Source organism: Limanda limanda, chromosome 22 (assembly GCF_963576545.1).
Source record: "Limanda limanda chromosome 22, fLimLim1.1, whole genome shotgun sequence".
NCBI lineage: Eukaryota > Metazoa > Chordata > Actinopteri > Pleuronectiformes > Pleuronectidae > Limanda > Limanda limanda.
Genome location: NC_083657.1, coordinates 8,993,722 through 9,019,759, shown reverse-complemented (window position 1 = coordinate 9,019,759; position 26,038 = coordinate 8,993,722). Strand labels below are relative to the sequence as shown.

At 44.2% G+C, this 26,038-nt stretch overlaps 1 protein-coding gene across 1 annotated transcript in view; it reads left to right on the top strand.

Annotated features, from left to right (window-relative positions):
* The first annotated feature begins 14,524 nt into the window (after nt 1–14,524).
* LOC133028790 (adhesion G protein-coupled receptor L3-like) overlaps nt 14,525–26,038 on the top strand; it is a 144,576-nt gene continuing 133,062 nt past the window's right edge. Inside the window, exon 1 of the mRNA XM_061095824.1 lies at nt 14,525–14,733. Coding sequence (XP_060951807.1) covers nt 14,543–14,733 — 191 coding nt within the window. The 5' untranslated portion in view covers nt 14,525–14,542. The remainder of the gene's footprint in view (nt 14,734–26,038) is intronic.

The following is a 26,038-nucleotide window of genomic DNA, read 5'->3' as shown; positions in this document are numbered from 1 at the left end:
ACCACCAGGCGCAGATGAGAAAGGCTGTAAACAAAGATAAAGCTCTTAAATCCTGTGTTTCCTCCACAATGTCATGTGGTTCCCAGACAACCTATCTAAATATATCTGTTGCATTTAGAGAACCGAGTGCCGTGCGTGTCCGTTTGATCCGAGTGTTTTCCTCCGTCGGTAAGTGACAGTTATAGACTCGCGGATCTTGCATCACTGGAAACCGTCTGTGAATGCTTCTTCGGCTTATGTAAGGCCTTCTCTTTTATTTGCCCCGGCTCAGAGACACTGGGCACTCTCCGTGGATGGAAAAAGCAACATATTGGCATCCTGTCACCGGGACAACGGCACGCATTCTTTTATTTTTTAAATGGTTTTCTTATTTAATCATAGGAGAGAACCTAAATAACCGTCTCTCTCTATTGTCAGGATGTTCTAGATTCCATTCCTGTGTTGTTTGATGCACTTGGTGTTTGTTGCTCGGTGCCTCAGGATCATGCAGGGTTATAAGAGCACTCCAGGGGGGGGGGAATACAGGTGTCTCTCCCCTGGTAAGATTTACGACGGGATGGAGCGAGTTATTGCTTCTTTTAATATTTATTTTCTCTCGAACGCCGCAATTGAGCTGCCAGGGGTTGCTTTTATTATTGTATTCGCACAAAAACAAAGACTGCTAAAGATCGGACGTCAATTACGGCCGAGGCGGTGTGAGACCCCTGCTCTCCGTTCCCCACAGCGCTGTCATTAAATAAACCAAGCGTGTGCACAGTAACTGGTGATCTCACCCGCAGCAAATCAATATGGAGTATTGTAAAGTCTGCATTTAGAAAGGAAAGGAGGAGGGGGAGGGCGCTATGAAGGGCGAGGATGGGGGATCAAATGAAACTGTGGCACAGATTAGCCCAGGAGACCTTGCGGAAAAGATAAAAAAGAGAGGGAGCTGCCTGTGTGTGTGTGTGTGTGTGTGTGTGTGTGTGTGTGTGTGTGTGTGTGTGTGTGTGTGTGTGTGTGTGTGTGTGTGTGTGTGTGTGTGTGTGTGTGTGTGTGTGTGTGTGTGTGTGTGTGTGTGTGTGTGTGTGTGTGTGTGTGTGTGTGTGTGTGTGTGTGTGTGTGTCGAGGCCGGTGGGGGGGGGGATACTGGAGATAGCCCTCGGTGTGGCCTTGAAGGGGAATTCAATACGGCCATTGACAAAAGAAGGCCTCCATTGTTGAGGAGCCAGCCTCCTTTGGGGGAAGCTGTTCCATTTCCTTATTAATTGTGCTCTCATTAAAATAAAAGGAAGTGGAGAGAGAGGGGGGGGGGGGGGTAGCGGCAGAGTAACAGAAGCTCTTGAGCGTGGAGTCCGCGTTTGGACGGACGCCAGCGCCGGGCACTCGGCAGGTCCACTTCCATCCCGGGGACGGAAAAATGCTCTTTAGTCTATGTGCTCTGTATGTACAGTACACACACACACACACACACACACACACACACACACACACAAACACATAGAGAGAGAGAGACACATGGACACACACAAACACACATACACAGACAGAGAGAGACACACACACGCACACATAGAGATGGAGAGACACACACACACAGACACACACACACATAGAGAGAGAGAGAGAGAGAGACACACACAAACATAGAGAGAGAGAGAGACACACACACACACATAGACAGAGAGAGAGAGACACACACACACACAAACACATAGAGAGAGAGAGAGACACAGACACACACACACACATAGAGAGAGAGAGACACACACACATAGAGAGAGAGAGAGACACACACACACATAGAGAGAGAGACACACACACACACACACATAGAGAGAAAGAGAGATACACACACACACATTCCCTCCCTCTCTCCATCCCTCTATCTTCCATCTCTCCAGCCCTCCCACACGCGGGAACACAAATCTTCCTCACGCCCCCCCCCCCCCCCCCACACCACCACCACCACATCCTCTGCAGATGTGCAGCGTCAAGGCTCTCGGGGTCACCGCTGGGCCACCGCAGCTGTCAGCCGAGGGAGGAGCCACGGATCACTGATACCCCCCCATCCCGAAGTAGCCTGTGACCCTCTGCTTAAAGGGATCACTCGGGTTTATTGCAACCCGGGTCATATTTGTGTTGTTTAACCAGTTTACGATAACGTTTTAAATCAGAGTAAGAAGCAGCCGAGAATCCCGGAGCACGGAGAGCAGGACCATCAGATGGATTTTAAACAACGTCTTTATTGAAAGTGCTTTATTTTAGGGCATAAAACAGGAAGTGAGTGCATCCAAAATGTTGGTAATAATTCCTGATTGTAGAGAGAACTCTTGAGTGGAGGATCGACGTGGAACCAGGAAGGCGGCTCTGTAAACCCTGATGGATGTTTACAGCAGGCACTCAAACTATTTTACTGTTTGTCACTGTTTTTTCATTCGGATAAGTTTGGCTTCCCTGGCTGTTTGTTTAAACTCCGAATGGATTTTTTTTTTTTCTTTTTTAAAGTGTGGCCATATTTTCTGATATATCAGCAGTGAACTTTATACTAGAAACTATAACTGTAAATAGAAACGACGGGCAGAACTATGAAACTAAGCTGCGAGAATACATCCTCTTTAAAGTATGCCAGCGATTCTAAAACAAGTGTGTTACCGTCACTGCAAATGACAAAAACCTGATCTGGAGTCTAATCGATTCGGGCGTGAGTTGTTAGTCGCAGAGTTACGTTACTGCATCGTCAGCAAAACACAGAAACACACATTTCAGCCTCCAGACCTCTGCCCTCTCTGTTTTATTATATCCAATATTTTGGTTGGGGGAATGCGGCCTCCGAGCTGTGTCTCCTTCCAGCTTTTTCCTCCTCCGATTGTTCTCTCTATTTTGTTTGGGTTTATCGTATGGCTTAAATAGCCCGCGAGCGCATGTTTGCAATGTTCCATCAACATCTCGGCGAGCGTTCCTCTCATAAACACAACGAGCTCAGAGGTCGCCTGTGTGAGCGGATTATTATGACCCCTAGTCGTGTTTTATTGTTAGGCAGCTTTCAGCGGCTGTAGTAATTATAACGGGAGCAAAAGGGGGAAGTCCGGTGACATCGTGTATAGAGCGACAGAGTCAGTGGAGATTCAGGAGTCCTCCGTTCTCTTCCCATCCTTTCATCCATGACTGATGTGTTTATTAATTTAACTTTTAAACTTTAACTTTTAACTTTTAAACTCCTCTGAACTGCAATAACTCCACCAAACCAGCACCCTGGAATATTTGCATATTTGCACCAGCACCATAATAAGCCTATTTGAATATTTGCACTACTGCACAAACTGAACATTCATCTGTAAAGATATATATTTAGATGTATATATTTTATTTTCTATTTAAAATTTTTGATATTCTATATCATTGTTATTCTATTTTTTTTTTTTATTATTCTATTTAATACTATTTCTATTTTATTTTTTGGGGTTGAAATTACTGAGCATTGCTTAAAGAGAGTGTGTGTGACCCAAGCATTTCATTGACAGTGACTACTTCATGTTATCTCTGTTCATTTGACAATAAAAATCTTGAATCTTGAATATGAGGTGAGGTAAACGACTCATATGGTTGTTTAGGTGTGGGGACAAAATCCAGAATCCAGGAATAAATGTGAATGTTCCTTCTCCCTCCTCTTCCTCACGGCCACTTTTTAAAAAAACTTAATTCTTGGTTGTCTTAATTTTCCGTCTGCAGCTTTTTTCCGCGCTTTGTTTACAACTAATTGCTCCCGGTTGTGTGTGCGAGTTTGCTCATGCTCAAAAAGACATCTTCACCGGGGGTATTCTCCACCGAGATGGAGAGTACCCCGGTGAAGATATCTTTTTTTTTTTAGGGAGGTGGTGGGGGCGGTGGAGGCCAGGAGTCATGACTTTCACAGACGTCTTCCCCCCCCCCCCCTCTCTACGCCGGAGACCCGACAAAAGGCCGACTGTGTCGAATGAGAAAAATTGCAGGTGCACATTCCCCAGCGGTGCACTCCCTCTCGCCTCACACATTAACACAGACACACACACACATACACACACACGCACCAGGCCTCTGTGATCACTGCCCCACGTGTGGAGGAGGAGGAGGAGGAGGAGGACCAGGGGTTGGTGTGGAGTGGGGGGGGATTAGAAGGAGATCCTTTTTCAGGGTGATAATACACTTCTTTCTCCGGACTGAGGAGAGGGCTGAAACCGAAGAGGCCGAGCGAGCGATGTCATTCCACTAACACAACTTGCCATTTCTCTATAGGCGCACTGCAGATGTGTCTCTACAATGGTGGCTATTTTGCGCAGGGGTCACCGTGGGGTCCGCGACTGGGAGGTCTGGATTTGACCCCTGGCGCTAAATCACAATACAAACACATGCTGCAGCTTTCACACGTCTGGTGCACATCACTGAAAAGCAGTAGCTCTCCCATAAATCTCCATTAAAATGACGCAATGTGACATATTGCCCCAAATAATTACACCCCCCCACCCCCTTTCTCTTTCTACATGGTTGTTGTATGCACGAAACATAAGTGTTCCATTATTTGTTCATGGATAGAAATTGGTCGTGTGTTGAAAATGTCAGGGCCTTCAGGGGGGAAACACTCAGAAGGACTTTGAGGCCGACATCATGAATGGAAATTCACGTATCGGAAGTTGGCGTTTCTGAGATGAAATGGAATAAGTCTTGTGGTATAAAGGTGCAGAGACTCGATTAATGACCTGAGGACTGAGGCAGGTTGTGGGAAAACTTTTCAAAGCTTTCTCTGTTTTCCAGTCACAGCTTTGCCGAATGAATTATCAGTTATGGAGGCACAAACCTGTCTTGGTGTGTTGTTGTATTACGTTTTGCTGAAAACGCTCATGCTCCCTAATGCTCGTTGTCGGGGTTCTTTCCAATACGCTGCGTGTTCCGAGTAGGGTTGCAAAATTCTGGGAATATTTAAAGTTGGAAACTTTCCATGGGAATTAACGGGAATTAACGGGAATAAACTGGAAAATTTGTTGTGGGTAATTTATACTAACTGTATTTACCTTGTCATATACAGACATAAATATAAACATTTTGTTTTGTTAAAGGCTGATTTGAGCCCTGAGGAAACTTTGGGCACTTGACTATACGCTTCTGCATCGTTGTGTCATTCTTAACATAGGTAGTTGGACAGTATTTGCAAATGTACACAGCCTTTCCTTCTACATTGGATGGGGTGAAATGTCTCCACACATGAGATAGTGCACGTGGCGTTGTTCTGTAGAATAAGATGAGAAAAAAGTTTGTAAAAAAACACTAATGCAATGCCAGAGATATAAATAGTTAGCCAAACAATTGGAATCGTCTGTAAACATATTTTACAATTGATGGATAAATGAATGGAAATAGGCTAGATGAACAGATGAACAATCCTCAATAAGCATGCTAATATATTTTCCCCAGTAATATCATTGAAACTTACCTGACTAGTCTAGTAAAATAGAGTTTTGAATGATGTTTTTATTGCTCAGCGTTTAATTTGCGTAGTTTTTTTTTTTTTTCAAAATTCCCAAAATTCCCGAGTTCAACTTTCCATGGAAAGTTTTTGAAAATTTACCGGTAAATATCCGCCCCTTTGCAACCCTAGTTCCGAGTGGCGACCAGTTGATTTGATGCACGTGTTGCTTCATCCATATTCCCCCCCAGCTCATTATCTCCACAATATAACTCCATATCTGATACCTGTCGCTTTGAATGCGGAAGAGGAAGATGATCAAAGCCGATGAGCGTGGCCGTGTGTCCCAGATCTAGCGTAGCCACCCGGGCTAATTCCTGCAGCGCTGCCTTGATTGCAACGCATATGGAATGAGATTACTTTTCACTCTGTGGGTGGTTTGGGAATGACTTTTTTCAGATTTATCTCACAGGTTTTAGTCTCCGTCTTTTTTTCCCATCTCACTTTGTCTTGTTTCCACAAATCCAAAACACACCTCTTCCGACTATACCTTGAATAAAAAAATAAAAATAAATAAATAAATACTAACAATTTTTGAAACTAACAATTTAGAAGCACTTAAATGGCACTTAGTTATAGCATTTTGTAGTTTTGCTTTATTTTTGAAGAAATTGTACTTTTTTGATTCTTGTTGTTCTTGGTTTGTACCCTCGGGGTTGAATGCACTTACTGTAAGTCGCTTTGGATAAAAGCGTCAGCTAAATGTAATGTAATGTAATGTAAAATCCACCTTTACGGCAGCTCACAGATTTCCTTTTCCCGGCGCAGTTGCTCTGCTGAACTCTTCTCATATTTGCTATGAAACCACCAAACTGGAATATGATGTGGCGTGTAGTAAATCAGAGGACAGGCCGGGACACTGGGGGGGGGGGGGATTGACAAAAGATTGATTAGGTGCTACACCCTGCGAGTGATGCTGCGGCTCGGGGAAGTGGAGGAAGGGAGATGGAACGGTCTGATTTAAAAATTACTGTTGCCTTCAACAGTGTCACATTTTGTGCGTGGAGGTGTATGCACCAGATAGCACTATTCCTCTAGGGAGAACCCCCCCACCCCCCTCCCATTCCAATGCATAATGTATTAAAGTGAGCACATGCAAACACACATGTAAGTATGGAGGAACCACAGGGGAGGGAACAAAAGAAGCGCCGCAGTTAAGCACAGATACGGACGGCCTTTCATCTGTTGATGCCACCCGGCACACCAGATTGCACCACCCTTTGGGTTCTTATACGGTATATAGGGCAAGCACCCCCCCCCCACACTTCAACCTACTATTAGCCATGCTGATTCGAACACCTTTGAATTATATCTCTCCGGGATCCTAGACACTCTAGATACTCGTTTTATCAATCCCTGCGTGTGTGAACACATCAGGACGAGCTGCAGTAAAACCCAATTAAGAGCCGAGTGCTTCATATGCTCTGTGGATAAAAAAAAAGGACTTGATATGATTCAAGTGGCTCCGCCGATACAAACGATCGGAGAAGTAAGAAGTTCGCGGAAAAAAACACAGGAATACACAACAGATGAATATGCGTGAAATGGTATTTTAATTTACTCATTTAAATCATATTTTTTTTGTTCTTCATTATGTAAGTAAACACTCCAGCACGGGGCTTTAATTGGTATTAATTCATGCTTTTTGCCCCTCGGTTATTACACTGCAGCACAGATTACAGTTGCAGGAGCATGGGGAGGGGGGGGATTTGTTTTTCTGCGAACACGCTGTGCCGCCGTAAACAAACCATTACAATCTAATCCAATGCGTTGTGCAAGGATACTTTTGATGAAATGGAGTGCAGACAAATTCCAACAAGGACAAAGTGAGCGTTGGCCTTAGTTTCCTTGTTTTCCTCTCAACCCGCTAAACTCCAAACAAGGCCGGAGATTTTCATGAAGAACACAAAGAAGTAGAAATTTCATCAACAGCCAATATGTAGCTTTGTGCAAATTGTGTTACGTTGTCTCTCCTGCCGTTCCGGCGCGTTTCAAGTTGGAAAAAAATACCAGCCTCTAACTAATTATGGGTTATTGCATGTGCAAGCGATGGAGGGTGGAGTGGAGTGGGATGTTGGGTTAATTTATCTGTTTGCCACTGATTGAGGTCATTTCAGAGAGAGTGCTTTATTTTTTTACAATCATCACAATCATCAACAAACATCAGGATGTTCAACGGCGGACAAAGTTTTTTATTTTTTTCCGTTTGGTCGCGACAGATGGTTCGAACCTGGTGGAGTTCACCCCATTCCACCATTAATACTGGTAGAACAAGTAGAACCCCAGGGATCTATTCACACCGCGATATTGCCTGTTTTCTTCATGAATTACAAGAGAATGGATTTTCCAAGTGCTCTTGTTATTGGTTTGTCATCTATCTCATGTGACAGGATGACGGAGAGCTTCTTCATTTGGCCGAGCGGTGACACACGTGTTCACGTACATGCTGCTTCCTAAAGTTAAGGAGGAGATAAGGAGGAAATGTTATGTCTGTTTTTAAATCCTCAAGGTTTTGAGATTTGCTTTTTTAACCATCAGAAAAATGTTGGTTGCAGTCAACCAGGGTCACAGACAAACAATTACAATGAATAGCAGCCATTTCTCAAGTGTTTCTAAAGTGTTTATCACAGGAGAATACACAATATAACTACACTATTCATACTTTACATTTACTCAAGGAGGTCGACTAGAATGAACTGCAGCTAGGAGGTATTTCTACTTTCTTTGGTTTTGGCTTATTTATATTTAATAGCTCTGTTTATTTACAGCTACAGTTGTTAAATTTTCAAGATTGGACGATTTTGTCTCCAGAGCGTGTATCATCTTAGAAAATACACATTGTGATATATTCAGTCTGCTTCTCTCTTTCTAGTGAAATAATCAATATACACCTATTTTTCCATAGAGATAACCCTGCTTTGCACATATGCTTAAATGTTTTGAATAAAATGTGCATGCATAAGGTTGACTTATGCTCTGGTCATTTTTAAGCTATAATATCATTTTTAAAGATGTGTTATCAATGGCTGATTGGTGGAAAGAGGTGTTTTAAGAATAGTGCCTTTTGAAAAAACGTGTCTATAAAATATATATCACACCATCCACAGCAGCACAAACCTGCTCTCTCTAAATCCGCCACCTGCAGGATGTTTTTTGAGAAAGAATTTGTGTTTGTTATTCCTATCGATCGCCCGGCTACGTCCACATTAGCGTCGCTCTCTCGTCTAAACACCGAAGCCGCCTCAGTTTCCTGAGTGGCCGGGGATCAGTGAAGGTTCCACTGCACTTTGTCTCAGTTCGCCGTGCTAAACTTATCCCGGCTGCTGCCTCCAGTGAGCTGTTAGGCAATTCCATTTGATGCTGTGTGGTAAAAGAAGAGTGAGGGGTGTGGAAAAGACCTCACTCCCCCTCACCCAAGACGAAAAAATCAGCCTGTTGTTTCTTTTCTTTGACCCCAATTACTATGAGGGCACGTGTTACTACAGGGGCATGTTGAGTCATGCCTGTGCTGGGAAGTCCTGTGTGTGTCTGTGTGTGTGTCAGTGTGTATCTCCGATGTGTTTGTGTGACAGGGATTGTGTTCATCTAAGCCTAGGAGGCAGCGTACAGTAGGTGGGGGCCAAGGTGCATTAGTCTTGGCTGAGATGTTGCCTTCAGTGATGCCGCCACATGTGGGTGGGTCACAGGAAGGAGGGAGGGAGGGAGGGAGGTAGAGAGGGAGGCAATGAGGAGGCAGGAGAGGAAACAGCAAAAGCATGTCAGACATGACGGGAGCCGAACAAAGCCCGGCTCACTGTCAGGAGCCACCGGCCGCGACAGCTGCCAGCGCCACACACTCACCTCCGGCCCGGGCCGCCTGACAGAATGCCACCTCGCCGACCGGAAGCAGGACACGTCGCTCGGCTCTGTTTACACTCAGGGAAGAAACACACTGGAAAATGCCTGGAATTGGCTCAGAATTGTGTTTTTTCCTTTTTTCTTCAACACAAAATTCCAATTAAATCTGATGAATTTTAAGTCTAATCTGAGTATAAATGCAAAACTGCAGGGAACAGCAGATTCCTCCTAAGCCAGAGAGGATTTGAACGGTTTTTAACATAAGACTCGCTTCCTATTCCCTTCTTTTTTTACATTTTGTCTCCTCGCCACAGCCATGCACTTAATGAATTGAAGTGGTGATTAATTAAATGGAAGTGCCCGCTGGACGGAGAGATTCCTTCACCTCTGTGTTCCCGAGCATGTGAACCGAGGCTTTATGGAGTGATGTATTTGTTTCGGGTGCGTGTGCACAAACATGAGGTGACCGTCTCCCGGAGCCGCCTCCCACAGGGAAGCTGCTGTGCTCTGCAGATTTCTCTCCACCCAGCGACCAATTTATTAACTTTCACAGTTATTAACTTTTATTGTGTCAATACATCGTTACGGGGGGGAAGGAGAAGCTTGGCGCCGCTCCACCACGACTGCTATCTTGTCAGTTTCATATAGGATTGATGTCTCATGTTGGTTCCTCATAGAAAAACGTCAAATATATTCACCGTTTGAGGATGATTGAAGAAGTCGCGGCAGTTTATTACAGTTGCTCAGTCTCTCTTTCTCCCTCTGTAGCGATTTTGTAAACACCGAAGTGCTAATTTCCCCACTGGTGTCGCGGCCGGTTTGATTGACAGCTTGAAAGTCGCATTTGCATGTTGCTGCCCTGCAAAAAAAAATACAAATATCACTCTTTTCCCTTTGGCTGGAATTTGCAAGCGCGTGGTGTGTTGCCAATTAACGTCTTCAAATGCGTGTCAGCGGACGGCGAGTGGAAGCAAAACAAATGGCTCGTTCATGGGCCTGCGTTTGGAATGGATATCCGGATCCTGTCACAATGAGTAATGCTAATTGTGCTTTAGCGCCGTCGTCGGTCAACGTGTCATAAGCCATCAAGTGGATTCTGAGGAGTTTGTCCCGCTCGCTCCCGCGGCGGCCTCATGAATTCATCATTACCGATGTGCTATCCGTCATCCGCTCGCACGTTTCAATAAAGCTGCTTATTTAGGCTTGTTTTCTGTTTTTAAAAGCCACCGATACTTTCTCAGAAGTTGCCCAGACCGGCGTGAAGGAGCGATTGCGATTCCAAGTTTCTGCAACCACTGTCACAAACGTCGTTTCTCATCGATGGCGTTCTCTTAAACGCTGGATCTGCAGAGTTCTCTGACAGTTCAGTTCCTGGATCATTTCGCACTCCTCCTGAAAGCCCCCTGAGAATTTGCTTGCCTACGGCCATATGTAAACGTAATTTACTAGGGAGAACAATTTGCCTGAACTGTTTCTCACTCCAAGATAAATAATCCCTTATGCATTATTGAAGATGCTGTACTTTTTCTCTTTTTTCTCCTCCGAGCACAGAAGATTTCTCCTCCTTGTCGCAAATTGACTTTTTTCTTTGCCAGAAAATGTCATTTGTTGCGACCTAGGAAGTGGGTGTGACAGGATCCCATTGGTCTAATCAAATAACAGGGATCCGGACTCGTGTGCTAATGAATCACTAGCTGAGGGGGGCCATCCAGCGGAAAGTCGGTCCGAAAAAAAGAAGACATTTGATCTGTCGAATCAGCTCCCTTTGCCTTCCCCTCCTCTCTCATCCATTTATCTTACATTGATTCAGTGGAGTTCATTTGAATTTCAAACCCCTCTCACACACACACACACACACACACACACACACACACACACACACACACACACACACACTGGCACACAAAGTTTTAAACTCTGCATCATTTGCTACAAAATCGGAGCCTTTTGTTTTAAGGGGATAAAAAATGGGATCTTCGCAAATTAACAGGCCCTTTACCAGCAACATATTTGGTGCTTTGCCGGACTATAAATGCAGAAAGGACCATTATTTATTGGGAAATTATCCACTCGGCACTTCACTTAAATTCTGAAAACAGTTTTCTTTTTGTCGGGAACCCGTGTGGTGGTAGAACTCGCTCTCGCTCACTTTTTCTCATGTGTTGAAATGGGAAAAAAAAAACAGGTTCCCCACAGGTCACTGTTTTGCTACTAATGATGACTTTTAAATGTCATTGTGACTCCGCCCCTGTCTGCACTCCGGTGCCCACTGGCTCCGACGGAGGTAAATGGGTCTGAACTCGGTGTCAGTGACCCAGGAATAAGCTCGGGCTTTTAAACTGTAACAAAAAACAATGTCTCCGCTCCGCAATTAACAAACCCACAATCAAAACTCTGAACCATTTCCCCCCCCTCAGAGTGATTTTTAAAAGCTCTGCGGGGAAGCAACATTTTCCGAATGTCCATTTCTCTCCCTGACCTTTCTCTTTGCCCTTTTCGGTGAGTAATTGCGTTTTTTTTTTTTTTTAGGAAATATTCATTTGTGAATTATGTCATTCGCCGGCGTCCTGATTAAAAGTTAACCAGTGCTCTGTTGGTGCGAAAGTGATGGAAGTTTCCAGTGTGACTCTCACGGCTTTCACCCCCCCCTTAGATTCAGCAGTGCACTTGTCAGAAGAATTATCCAGGGGGAATCTGCAGTGGAGAGATACACGCTGCATATAAATGCTCCTCGTCCTCCTCCTCCTCCTCCGAAGTAGCTGCAGAGGGATGAAGGGAGCAGAACACGGGAAGTTGGATAAGACAGTGGAGTTTCAATAACAGCTTTTTTCGATTTTCGATAGCTGTGCTCAGGTTAGACGGCGGCGGCGGCTCGGTATACGTGCGAAGTGGGACAGGACGCCGTCTCTGGCGCCCGAGGAATATGAGCCCTATCAATCACCGCCCCCGGGCACAAATGTAATTACACTACGGTTGTTGACTAGCCGGGTAATCCGAGACATCACTGGCATGCGTGGACTCACTTGCATTAGGGGATTGCTGGTGCCCATGCTGATGGGGCGGCGCTCGCCTTCCCTCTGAGGACACTGGCATGAATCAAGCCCTTGTCACTGCAGGGTCGCAAAACTTAAAGGACTTCTTCTGACCTTTTTAACAAATCATACACATCTCATTAATCAATTTCCCTAGTGGACGCTTGTATACGATTCTTAATTTGATAGCACTTTTTGTGTTGTTTCTCTCCTGCTCCCAAAAGAAGGAATCCACCCACAAAAAAAAAGATCGATGAACAAAAAAGCGAGATTGTTCTTTTTTTCAATTAATCCTGTGTGGTTTATTGAAATGCACCTGGAGTAGTCCACTCGTGTTCTCCCTTCTTTTTTCGCCGTCTCGAGCCTCACAGAAGTTTGGCGCGATCCAGACCAGCACTTTTTCAAGGGGGCGGAATAAATCTCCCCATTAAGAAGGAGGATAATTGATGGCTTTCATCACCAAATGGAATACAATTATTTCCGATCGGTGCCCGTTTCAGTGGCACGCGCCGCTGTGCTGAAGGCTTGAATGATTTATGAGACAAAATCAAATGACACCATGATGAGCGGCTGCTTTTGTTGTTTCACCTCAGCGTGTGGCCTTGTATTTTCTGATGTGGAGATTTTATTTTTATTTGCGGCATATTATAACTACTACAGGAAATAGCAGATTGTAGATGCTCAAACGAATTTATTTTAGCGACCACCTGTCCCTGAGCCTGTATCATGAACTCTAATACTAAATTCCCGTTTTTCCTTTTATGTAAGGATATTTGAAAAGCTTACTTGGTTGTATTAAAGTTTAATATAATTTAAAACAAAATCCTAACCTAAAACTTACCAAAACTGGTTTATCAGACATGGAGTCATTTGAACCTGCATTTTATTTTGTACTTTGCTTTTTAAGATGCTTATAAAACAATGCTCTTATAATGGTTTTATCTTTGTTTGTATTATCGAATTATTAATATTGAATTTAGACAGATGTGTGTGTAGGAATGTGTGTGTGCTATTTTTCACAATGACAATAAATCTTTCCAATTCCAAGTCGGCCAAAGTAGGAAACTGTGGCTTTTTTGGGATTTTGAATTATAGCTCAGATGTTTATTTAAAAAACAACTTTCCTCATTGATCCCTGGATAACTGTGACCATTACTCATCATATTGATCTCAGGTGATGTGGCCTGGACTTATTTCCACATGTGGAAACTGTCTCTCTCTTGCCGCCGCCGCTCGCCCCGTCCTCTGTGATGAACGTCATCTCGCTCGTCTGAAAGGATGTTTATAAAAAAAAAAATCTATAACCGCCACAGTCCTCCTACTGTCGCCCAGGCCAATGTTTACGAATCTCGCTTATTTTTTTATTCTCGCTGTAAACACACGAGCCCAGGCCTCTGCAGACGTGTGTGTGCGCGTACCTGTGGGAAGGAGAGGGAGAACTGCAACCTCCAGGCCGCCCTCGCTCGCCCTCGCTCGCCCTCCCGGCCATTTTGGCTTCGCACTAAACAGTCGACTTTTGCCAAACAGACTCTCAGCACCTCCTGTTCGCATGTAGCTTCACTTAAGTGCACAGTGTCACCTTCGAATACAGTGGAGCAGCCTGTGTGATTTATAGATTCTAGTTGTGTGTGTGTGTGTGGATGTGTGTGCATTAGGGGGATTTAACAATTTACATGAGACACCGTCTGCTGTGGTTTATTTATCTCCGCGTTTCTATCCTTCTCTAATTTCTCATCCAAACGCGCCTGTCATGAACGTTTATTCTTTCCTCTGCGTTCAGATGCAAACAGCGCGTCTCCTTCCTTACGTTTGATTTGTGTCAGTCTCCCTCTCTCCTCCTCTCCGGGCCTCTCGAGGGCCCTTTGTTATATTGCTCATCCTCCCACTCCTCGCAGGCAGCATCCTGTCCGCCCACACTCTCAGACCAGGGGTGGACAACCTCTCCTCATATGTCTCGGAGTCAGACCTTTTGATTGCAGGGGCCGCCCATCTGTTCTCCTGTCTCCCTGCAGGAATATATAGATTTTTGTTGTTGTTATTTATGCAACACTGACTGCAACCCTTGCATAAAGTTGTTTTCATACTTAAGAGCGGAAATCCTTTATCCAGAGTAGAAAAGAGATTACGTAAAATAACAAATACTAACGTTGTGTTCTTTTCTTTATGCTGTTCAGCCTTAGGTCGAGCGCCCATCCCCATGGCCGTGGTGAGGAGGGAGCTGTCGTGCGAGAGCTACCCCATCGAGCTGCGCTGCCCGGGCACCGACGTCATCATGATCGAGAGCGCCAACTACGGGCGCACCGACGATAAGATCTGCGACGCGGACCCGGCACAAATGGAGAACACGAGGTGTTACCTGCCTGATGCGTACAAGATCATGTCCCAAAGGTAAGAAGACATTTTTCCCTGTAGCACACAGTATATAGAAGAAGAATATTTTACTTAGCAGACGTATTACTGAATGGAATTAGTTAAAACACCTCTTTTCTTTTGTAGTTATTGTAAAGATCTATCAATGATAGCAACAAAAAAAGAGTTGTTTGGAACGTGAATATTTGGATGTTTTGCAAACACACAAACTCACACTAGCAAGTAAAATGTTTAATACTGTTAACTGAAGTAGCTGTTTGTTAAAGAAACATCATCTGTCCTCAGGTATTGAGATGCTGTAATTTACACCTTAGATTTGCCGAAGCAGAAATAAATGCACTTCTGCTTCAGACCAGTTTCTCTTCCTGCAGTAACAATAATTTCATGTTTACATGGATTACACAGCAATGTTATGATATGAACCAGATTTAAATGACACGCATGTACCCAGCAATTTATGTTTACATTAATCCTAAGGTCATACCTCTGCAATATATATAATTGAATGTAGTCATGTGGAATATTGTGAGTTTAGTCCCATTATGTACACATATTTACGTTTTACATCCTATTGAATATTCACAGTAAGTAGGAGGGTGTTGACATGATTCTTAATCAGACTGTGCTCTGTTACATGTAAATACAGATGAGATATTCTGTCGGCAGCTCACGTCAACGTCATTATAGAAATTAGAAGGTCAACAGTCAGGACATTGCTGTTCATGAATATATATTTTCTATATTGTTTTAAATGGAGAACTTAATGTTATGTTAAGAAAGCGTCTTTTCTTTTCTATATAATAAATACACACGCCTCTCTCTGGGTAAACACTATGGTATATATATATATATATATAGTTTAATTAAGTCAAGACCGCCAAAGAGCATGAACCTCATCACACCTGCTTGTCTGCACCAGCCACATATTTCTTCTGGCACAAATCAATGTTGATTTGAAACACTATGAATAGATCGTCAGGTGTTTGTCAAAACACAAATGTGCTTGATGAGCGCTGCTGCCAGACGTGAGTCTTGTTCGGACCCTGCTGTGCAGAGACGGGGACATGGAGCCTAATCTGAACCGGCACACAGAAGTGACCGGCAGCTTCAGAGTCACCAGGGTGCAGGTCGGAGAGGGTTGTGTGTTTTTATTCTCCCAAAAGTATCTGTGTTTGGGATCAGACGCCTTGTTTCTCTAGAGTCCGAGTCATTTGGTGGATTTATTCCCTGTAGAGTTTCCCTGGAGCTGCTGGCCGGTTCAGACTGATCGACTTGACCCATCAATGGTACCTTGAGTGCCCTGTACGTAGTGTAAATGGGAACACTGATGTTACTGATGCGACACGGACGCTCCTCTTTCTGTTTAGTCTCCGCTCTGCTTCGGCTAATCGGCTCGTTGCTCCTTCACTGCTAGCTAAACACTCCTCAAAATCACGACTGTTTTCTGTCCTGGTGGAATGAGCTCCCAATTGACATCCGGACATCTGAAAGTTTACACATCTTCCGCAGAAAACTAAAAACACACCTCTTCCGACTGTACCTTGAATAAAAAAAATAAATTAAAAAAAAACTAACCACTTTTGAAACTAACACTTTGGTAGCACTAAAATGGCACTTACCAATAGCACTTTGTAGTTTTGCTTTATTTCGAAGAAATTGTACTGTCTTGATTCTTGTTGTTCTGGGTTTGTTACCTCGGGGTTGAATGCACTTATTGTAAGTCGCTTTGGATAAAAGCGTCAGCTAAATGAAATGTAATGTAATGTAATGTAATGAGTTGTTGGTTGTTGAAGATCCACTACAGCCACTACAAAAACCAGCTGTGAACGGAACCGTGGCTCGAAGACGAAGGTCCGAACCGTGGATGTGAACTATCGTACACAGCCCTAATATGGAGGAGTTTCAGGATTTGAACCAAGTCGTCAGGTTACAAGAAAGTGTGAGAGCTCAGGGCGAGTGCAGAGTGAATATATGCACAGTCAAACTTGCACAGTCTTGTGTTGACTTATTGCAGCACTTAGAGCAGAAATGAAGACTCCTCTCGTGGATATCGTTCACGGTTTAGTTTCTCTTGCCTTTGAGGTCAAAACACCCTTGAGCACTCAAGGAGCGGAGTTTATCTAAATTGCTGCTCTGCGTTTACATTTCTCTTTCTCTCTTTAGTGCCTCAGCTTAACGTATGTCCACCTCTTTCTCTTTCCAAAGCTTCAGCTCCACATTGTGGAGTCTGAGAATCCTAATGGAGCTCCGGGGCCGTGTCTAACAAATGCTCTCGGTCTTTCTAGTTCGGTGCCACGGAGTTCAGATAATCAGTCGCGTGAAAGGCAGCTGACGGTTAACAGAGGTAGTTTGAAACATGTTGTCAGATAATTGTTGCACCCTGTAGCTCCGTTGTTCTGCAGCCGCCCACTCAGACTAAAAATCCCCGCAGGAACGAATCAATGGGCCTGCTCCTGTCAAGAACACACAACTAAGATAGCGTTCGAGGGAAAAGCACTTTTTTTATTTTACCATCTCGATGCTAACGAGCTTCACACTGACGCGAAAAAAGGTAACGACAACCCGATTCCCGCCTTTTGTCTCGGGAGAGGTAGATGCTAAGTGGATGGAAGGTGTGGGTGGAATTGAAATCGGTTTTAACGGGAGGGCGCCAAAGCGCAGATGGCAGCGGGTGGATTCAATGATACTTGTGGCTGGAGCAACACAACTGCACATTAGCAAGCGATGGTTAGCATGGAAAAAACTAAACAAAAAAAAAGATGAATGCCGCCCCCGACTATTTCATTGTTGGGCTGTCAGAGCCGTTGCTAGGTACCTGCGGCTAAGCTCACGGGGGTTAAAAAGAAAATGACAACACAAGCAGCAACAAGCATTTGAACAGCGAAGGTCTTAAATGACTGACGGAGGCAAAGGTCACAGCCGGGTCACCGAGAGATGACTCCATGTAGTTGGTGCTATGATGAATAACGCACATGCATCAGCAAGGATGAAGTGATATGAAAAACAATGTCACATGCATGAGGTTATTTCAGTTTTGCTCTCAGATTTATACCATATATTTTCCAGTGAGTCGACTTCAGCAGTCGTTAATATTTCAGATGGATTTTCCCCTCTAATCTCATAATCTCTCTCTATACACCATGCATTATGTTTACACACACACACACACACACACTTAAACCTAATCTCTGGAAACAACTCAAACAATGTAATGAATCTGATTAAAGCATATAGTCTGCATCCAGGGAATATTCAGAACCCATTTAGACTTTATGTTGCAGCGTAATGCAGAAATAGTTTTAATTCACTTTTTACTCTCAAACTACATTAAAAAAACCTTAAAATGGTTAAGAAAAGCTGAATATTATAAATGTTTCCAATAATGAAAAACTGTAAGAAAATAAATATGAACACAATTCTCGCTATTGTAGTTTTTAGACGCTTTAGAATTGAGGCCAAACAGTTCAATCCTTCAACCTTCACTGATCACCTCTGTTACCATGACGCTTGTCCAGCTCTGGAATGACTCGTGTTGTTCCAAATTCCTCCTATTTATTTGTTGAATAGTCCTGCTTTCAAAGCAGCATAATATTTTATATTTTTTGTTGCCTTTCCAGATCTGTGCCTGGAGACACTTGCTTTGCAGGGGCCTGATTTCCCCTAATGGTGGTTTCCATGAGTTGTTTGATTACCTGTTATTAGCGATAGAAAACAAACCCAACACAGAAAATGGACACGCTTCCTTTATGTTTTCTTTTGTTTGTGGTGGTGAATTGGCATAAATACTTGTTTGTGTATAGAAATTGTTGATTCAATTAATCAATATTCAATTGGGACACATTCGTTGGCTCAAATATCGGAGACTAATCTAATTTCAGTCTTAATTTTACAAAAAGTCGCCTGGTTATAGTGTCATTATCTAAATATTACCTTAATTGGGTTAAACTCCAATTAGCATGATTGTGAGTGCAGTGATAGCATTTTCCTCTCGAGCCGTTTTTCTCCTCCCTCCCCCCCTCTAGCCGGTGTCTAACACCTGCCTCTCCCGCGGGCACCGGTGAAGTCGCGGTGACTGGCAAGCGAGCTAGTTAGCATTCACATCTCGTCTGAGGAGGAGCCAAGCGGCCGGCGGCTCGGTCTCTGTGCCAGACGCACGTCCGTCTCCGGCAAACGCCCAGTCATGTCACCGATTCTCCCGGGCTGTCGATACACATTCAGGGAGTTCAACCAGTTCCCCAGGCCACTGAGAGTACCCCATTGATATGCCTGTCCCAGTTTAGCCCACTTAATGAGTGTGTGTGTGAACCAGGGCTTCTACGGCAAGGTGTTTCAAGTGAGAGCTCACAGCACCCGGCACATCAGTGATATTACAAAGGCTGCCTCTCGAAGAAGAAGGTTGTCTCGCACCCAACTGTGACGGGCCCAAATGAATCGGTCTCTTTCAGCCGCCGTCCCGCCTCCTCGCCGCGAGTGTCACGTCTCCGCGGGACCCCCGGGGCGTCCAAATAAACCCGTCGCCGATAGGTGGAGCCGCGTTGCCATCTCGATGGAGGCTAATGAAGCCGTTATTGAAACCTGCTACCAAACATCCATTTAGCACAATTGGAGAGCATTTGCATATTACACACAAACACACACACACACTCTCTCCAGGCTGCTCTCTGTGATTTCTATAATCACTGCTCTTCCCTTGTGGGATATTTTTGGGAGCTTATTGTTTGGGAGCTGAGGCGTCTGTTCTATCTGCTTCTCTCCAACACACGCCCAGATCCACTTCTACTTCCCCCAATGTTTGAATTCGCCGGGGAGTCCGGACACTCGTGTGTTATCAAACAACACCGAACCTTTTTTCTCATCACAGCCCCACAGTGTCCCTCTTTTTTCTGAATTCCCCTTATCCTTCCACCCCTCCCCAAGGCGGCGTGGCCTTCACGGCCAGTAATTACAGGCTATATCAAAGCTATATATCACCTGATATCGCAGGAGACCTCGGCAGGCACCTGAAGGGACAGCAGATAGCATTGTGGCAGGCTGGTGCATGACCCCTGAAGGAGAGAAGCAGGTCAGGAAGGAGCAGAACCCTACATTCCCCCGAGCAGCCGCATCCAAACACGACAACACATTCCTCTCTCCGTCTTTTCAAACCCTCCTTTTCGCTTCTTTCGTTGAATAATTTTTAATTCATTGTTTCGGTGTCTGCGGCTTCCTCCCTGTCATCAAACTTCAAGCAACAAAGACGAACAGATTCCCATCGTCTGGCGGTTTGTGTTTACGCACATGACACAAATGAAGGTTAATAGACACAACAGCTTGATGAGTCTCCCGAGGACGATAAAAAAACAAATGGATGCAACCTGTGGTTTTGGACCTAATGGCCCTGTGACAGTTGACATTTGACAGCCTTCCTGTTAATGACATTAATGTGGAAAACAAATGCCTCCGGGCCATTATTTACTCCGGCACACTTTGAGCTGGATGCACAAGACAAACGACTCGGCTCCCGTCAGACGAGAGCGTGTGCTGACAGAGCGACAGGAGTGATTGAGGGATAAGGGAAGAGGAGCAGATGGGAGGATCCCTTTGTCCTTCGCAGATGATCTTTCCCATACGTTGCCGTTCTCATTATCCTTGGCTTTTGACCTTATTTCAGACTTGAAGGATTTGATGAGATATTTGTTTGAGCAAGGGGGGGGCAGGATTAACCGTAGAATCTTCTTCGGCTCTGCGCCCATCTTCATTTAAATCCCCTCATTTCGAGCAGGATATTAGGGGTGTGGGTTCTTTGGGTGGAAAAGGAGAAATCTGAGGTCTGTTCTTTGCCTAGTCGCCAGAAAATCAAGGATGTGGAAAGTAGTTTCTCAAGTGAGTTATGAAAGTCACTAATTTGCCCGTTAACTTCTTGTAGTAAGCCTTGTCCTCACTTTCCCCTTTTAGAGATGTGCAGTGTAAAGGCATTCATCTATTCATTAATGTATTTATTTCTGCATAATTTAAATGGGATGATACATCAAATAAAATATCATAAAGAGAACGCAACACTGATCTGTACAGAAAAATATATTCCGTGTTTTAATGAGTAATTATTCCCGAGTATGCCACCGTTAAAAGGTAAACTGGCTGTTTGAATGCACATTCAAACAGTGTGGAGACAAGTTCTCTCAAGTTGCACCTTGGGAAATGTAGGAACCAGTGCTTATGAAGCTTGAGCCAAATTAAGTGAGGATATCTGGGCATTATCTGATATAAGTTAGTCTCCTCCTATGGAAGTGCAATGCTTGAGTATTTGTAGCCTTCATATTTATTCCGTGGCCAGAAAATAAAATGAATGCAGTCTGTAATTCAAGCAAATAGGCATTGACATTAAGAGAGATGTGATCAAGCTGAGCAGATGTGAGTGTAACACGGCCATTGTTCATGCATGACCCCCAGAGCCTATAACAGCAAGTGGCCTCCTTTGTTAAAAAGGTACGTTTTACATAAACGTATTGAGATGTCAGATGAAAACGATACATGACTTCCGTGTCGAAAGTGCAAATATCACACCGGTGCTGTGTTCTATCAAAGGTTTGCTTTCCACAGATTGTGATAAAAGAGGCGCAGAGGTCCTTTAATTCTACAGAACAATCCACCGCCGCTGCAACATTTAGGGGTTTGAGTCCTACTTGGCCACTTGTACTGGAAATTCAAGATATATTCAAGCACTTAACAGCACATAGGGGGTTTACATTATATCAAGTGCATATTCTGCATCAATCACTCAGTTTCCATGAGGTCCTGACTGCGAGCCTCCCTCCTCTCTTTGCAAGAGTCATTGGTTTGTCTAGTTTGCTCCTGGCTGCAGGCTGTTTTTCTATGATACAATTATGCGTTGAGCACCTGACAATTACCGAACAAAGACCAAGAGCGATGAGCGCAGCGGGGGGGGGGGGGGGGCAACTGCCTGTTGTATGGCTATGAGCAAATAGAGGAGGGTGGGCGGTTCTGCAGCCGGCATTAATATGCAAAATGAAATTAATAAAAGCTCCGCCAGAGACCAGATAAAGACACCCCCACCTTTTGCTCTAAAACAAACACGCAGAAAAACAAACACATTTCTAACCTCTGTGGATTACTGCGGGAATTTAAACCGTCTTCCCATCTGTCCACCCCCCCCTCCCACTCTGCCCTTTACATAACCCGCTTTTCTGCAAATACTTTTTTAAATCAAAAAGGTTTAGTTTTTGACTTTCATTATCCTGTCTCGTTTCTGGTTTTTCCATTCCTGCTCCCGTCCTCTCCGGTAAGAACCTGCCGCTTTTAATTTCGGCCCAATTAGTGGCCGGACTTTTCAAGCTGGCTCAATCCGGTTCTCCTGACATGTCCATACACACTGTTATTAGAAATAGGACGATTTCCGGCATGGCAAAATGGGAAATGTTTAAGGACGTGTCCGCGGCGTGAGGAGGATTGGCATCTCTCAGGAGAAACTGATGAAACTAAAAGAAGAAAAAGGAGGGGATTGACTCTGCCCATGCCACTGGTTTGAATCGACCGTAACAGGGTCCATTTCTGGATTCCCAGCCGAATGCCCCATGGACTTTATTACGGCCCCTACAACTTTATCGCTTTGCCAAAGAATCCAGAACTTTGTCCGTTTCTCACAAAATGTTGTTTTATTCTTGGCCTCCGTGGCGTTACCCAGAGGAAGCTCGGAGCAGGCTGCAGGCTCTTCTGGTGTCAGATTAATAGCCGTCACAGTGGTGGCTGACTAAACATTGGGTTTTATAACGTGTAAAAAAAAATATGGAAGTGGGAGGCCTCAGTCCATTTGCCAGCCATGGGAGTGAGTTTCACTTGGATGAGTCCAAACAGTAAAGAAAGGGCTAATTCAGACGGGAGCAGGTGGTTAGTCAGAGTGCAGAGAGCCGAGTTCTCCCTTCCCTCTGATATGTTCCCTTCTTCACACTCCACTCCACCGGCTTTCCATGTTCTTCTTCTGCGTTTTCCTCTTTTAATAGGCAGGTGCAAACACACACATTTGATGTCTCCTGCTCCTCCTCTTCCTTCTGCTCTTAAGTGCCAGATCCATCCCCGCCCCTTCCAACATGGAGAGTTCATGCAACTTCCACCGACCTTTTAATGACTTTGCTTGCTATTCATCATCTTGCTGCCAAGATAAAAACAACATCCCTTCATTCCTTTGCTGATTCATGGTTCGGTTTTTTGGAACGAGATCCAAAAGTTCTTTCATCCGTGCAGTCGACCCCTCGCCGCAAAAAAAATTACTCCCACTCGGATCTTCAGATGAGTATCTGCAATTGTCAAGTTGTGGCGCTTTAATTGAGGGTCTGAGTGGAAGAAGTAATCCTGAGGAATTTCGGCTTGAGGGACGGTTTACAGAAGTGAGTGGACGTCTCCGGTAGTTTATGCCAAATATTTATTTTTAGCAATGCTTTTATCCATCGGTGTTTTGGTCCAGTGGGCAGCTTGCATGTCAGAAGCTGTGGTTTAATTCAAGTCCTGTGCAAAGTGAGTGAGGTTTTTAAAATTTGGTGAACCTATTTGCAAAGACATGGATACAATTGCAGATTTTGTATCGATATACAACCAGACTATGAGATTACAATTGGAATGCAAAAACTTTAATTTGAAACAATTAAAGTTAACATCCGAACCGATATTTATGTCCATTGTGTGGCACCTTTCACACCTGTTGACGTAGCAATACAAACTATAAGCTTTAGGAGATGGTGATTTCCTAATGGACGTGTTCTTGGACAAAGTAAAAACAGTCTTGAGTCAATGTCTATCATTTATTTTTTACTTATTTTATAACTCACTTTCTCTACAATACTAAATCATCTCCAATACAATTTGCTCCCATTAGACTTACTCCTCTAACCTTATTCAACCGCCCCCCCTCCCGCCAGTTACCATGGGCAACAGCTGCGTGAGTCATGACCTTCCTTTCAACTTGTCTGGCAAGACTAGTGTTGAATTTAATTTTAATAATTGGCGAAATGCCTTTTAAATGGCAGTATAAAATTAGGCGGCGGTGATATGTTTGCGATAGCTTTGATTAAATGGGATAAGGGTGAGCGGGCAGTTCATCTCCTAAAAAAAAGAGTTTGTCTGCGTGTCATGTAAACAGGATTATAATAGAGAATTGTTAGTTTATGCGATCACATAAACAGCCTAAACAAACTGCTGTCTCCGTTTTGGCAGAGGTAGCCGCGTCGCTGCAAGTAAGCACATCTAATGGAATCCAACCCTATTAATCACTTAAGTGAAACAAAGGCAAACATCAAAATACCGTTATACATAATTCATTTCATTTTTTACTGCGCGGTCGACGTGCAAACCGAGGGGCCACGGTGTCGCCAAATAAAACTTTCAGTGACTCCACAGACACGGAGATACATCACCAGCCTCTGGCACAGTGCATCTGCACATCTGAATCTCCCAGACAACAAAATGATTACCCCACACCACACTCTTGCTCTCTTTGTCAATACCTGCTGTGTTTTGCAGGGCTGTTTAAAATGTAAATGGCTTCAGTAACTCAGCCGATGAAAGGAAGACCTCCCAGATATTTATCTAACATGTGGGACTTTTTTTAATGTTATACGTGTCACGTCATGCTTTAATAATTCACTGCATCTAAAATAAATGTGATAAATAATGTTTTACCAGCCAGATTATCCTTTTACTGGGTTATTTAATATGTTTAATGTGTTTTTTTACTCTTTCAAAGCCCAAACTTCTCTTTTCCTCAATAACAAGCCACAGCTTTCTCGGTTTTCCCCTCGTTTGTACAGCTCCCGGCGGTTGTCATGGATATTTAAAACTTGTGATTGTGTCGACGTGATGCTCGTCATCGAACATCGCTTGAAAATGACAAAATGACTCATCTTTAAGAGTGAGGGGCCGGGATGAGGTTCTGACGTCCCACCGAAACTACCAATGACTCAAACTTGGTTGAGAAAGCGTTGAGTTGTCTTAATCCCACTGTCTTCCCCTCTCTCCCTCTCTCTTTTCCCTCTCCTCTCAATTACTGTTTGACTCGGAATCCCTCCCGCACCCCTTAGCCCTCCTCTCCCCTTTCCTCTATTTCACTCTAACGTCTCTCTCTCTCTTTGTGCCTCCGTCACGTCACCCTGCTTTCTAATTGGCTTACGCTCGGCATGAACCGAGAAGCCGCTGTTCAAATTCTCCGGGTGTTGTACACGCGAGGGCAGCCAAAGTGGGATCTACATTCATGCCACATGCCCCCCCCCCTCTTCAAAATCAAAAAAGCGACACAAGCAGTGGTTTCACCTCCTTTCCTTTGTGACTCTCTAATGGCTGCCCACGGTTAGCACCTCACAAAGGACCGGTCTTATTACCCTGGTCTCATTCAGCCACAGTCTCCTCATTTCCCTTTTGGCGAGAGGATACATGGAGAAGTGTGTAGAAGATTTCTCCGATACAAGTTTTTCCGGAAATGGCCTTTTTCTTGCCACAAGGATGTTTGTCGGGCGAAATGAAAAGGGTGCGCTGACTCGAGTTCACCCACGTGGCTAATTTGAAAAGAGGATTAAACCGAATGTTTAGATATTTAAACTGAAAGCGCTGATGACACGATCGGCGCTCCATTGCATAGCTGCATAATTCGCTTTGATCAAACCCATTGAGCTGAATATTCATAGAGCCTTTACCACTTGAACTCTGTACAGATCCAGTTAGAGACTCAGCAGCTGACTGGGTTCTGGAGGGATTCTGTTGCTGTAAGTTGTACATGTTGTTGCCTCGACAGTAAATAGTGACTGAGTGGCTTATTGGCAGTTTGACACCAATAACATTCTCCATAAATGGGATCTATAGACATTTCTATCATACATGTGACCTTTGTCAAGGCTTTAAAGGCAGTGGGGTCGTTCTCTGAATTCCTCTGTACATTCAGGGTCTTCTAAATTGGATAATTTAGAGTAAAAGCTAAGAAAAGTACTTTCACTAGCTGTGTGTGGTGCCTCCTTCCTAGCCTTGAGCTTTACCTACCCTGCCCTATTCGTTCTAGCAACAGCTCCATAAAAAAAAAATGAAAAGAATCTCTATTAAAGACCGACATCCTTTTAGACTCAACTGAGAGTGGTTACAAATTCTGGGCGTGCAAACACCATTCAATAGCATGCGTTCAGAGCGGTCATCACTCTCCCAGAGATGTTTTGTGGCAGTTAACCGCTCCGATGATAGATGTGTCTTTCATCGATCCCCGGGCTGATTGTCCGTCCACCTCGGCCGACCACTCGCTCGTATGCGGCGGCACACGCGTGCTCCCTTTCCAGGGTTTTGTTTGCCTGGAGTG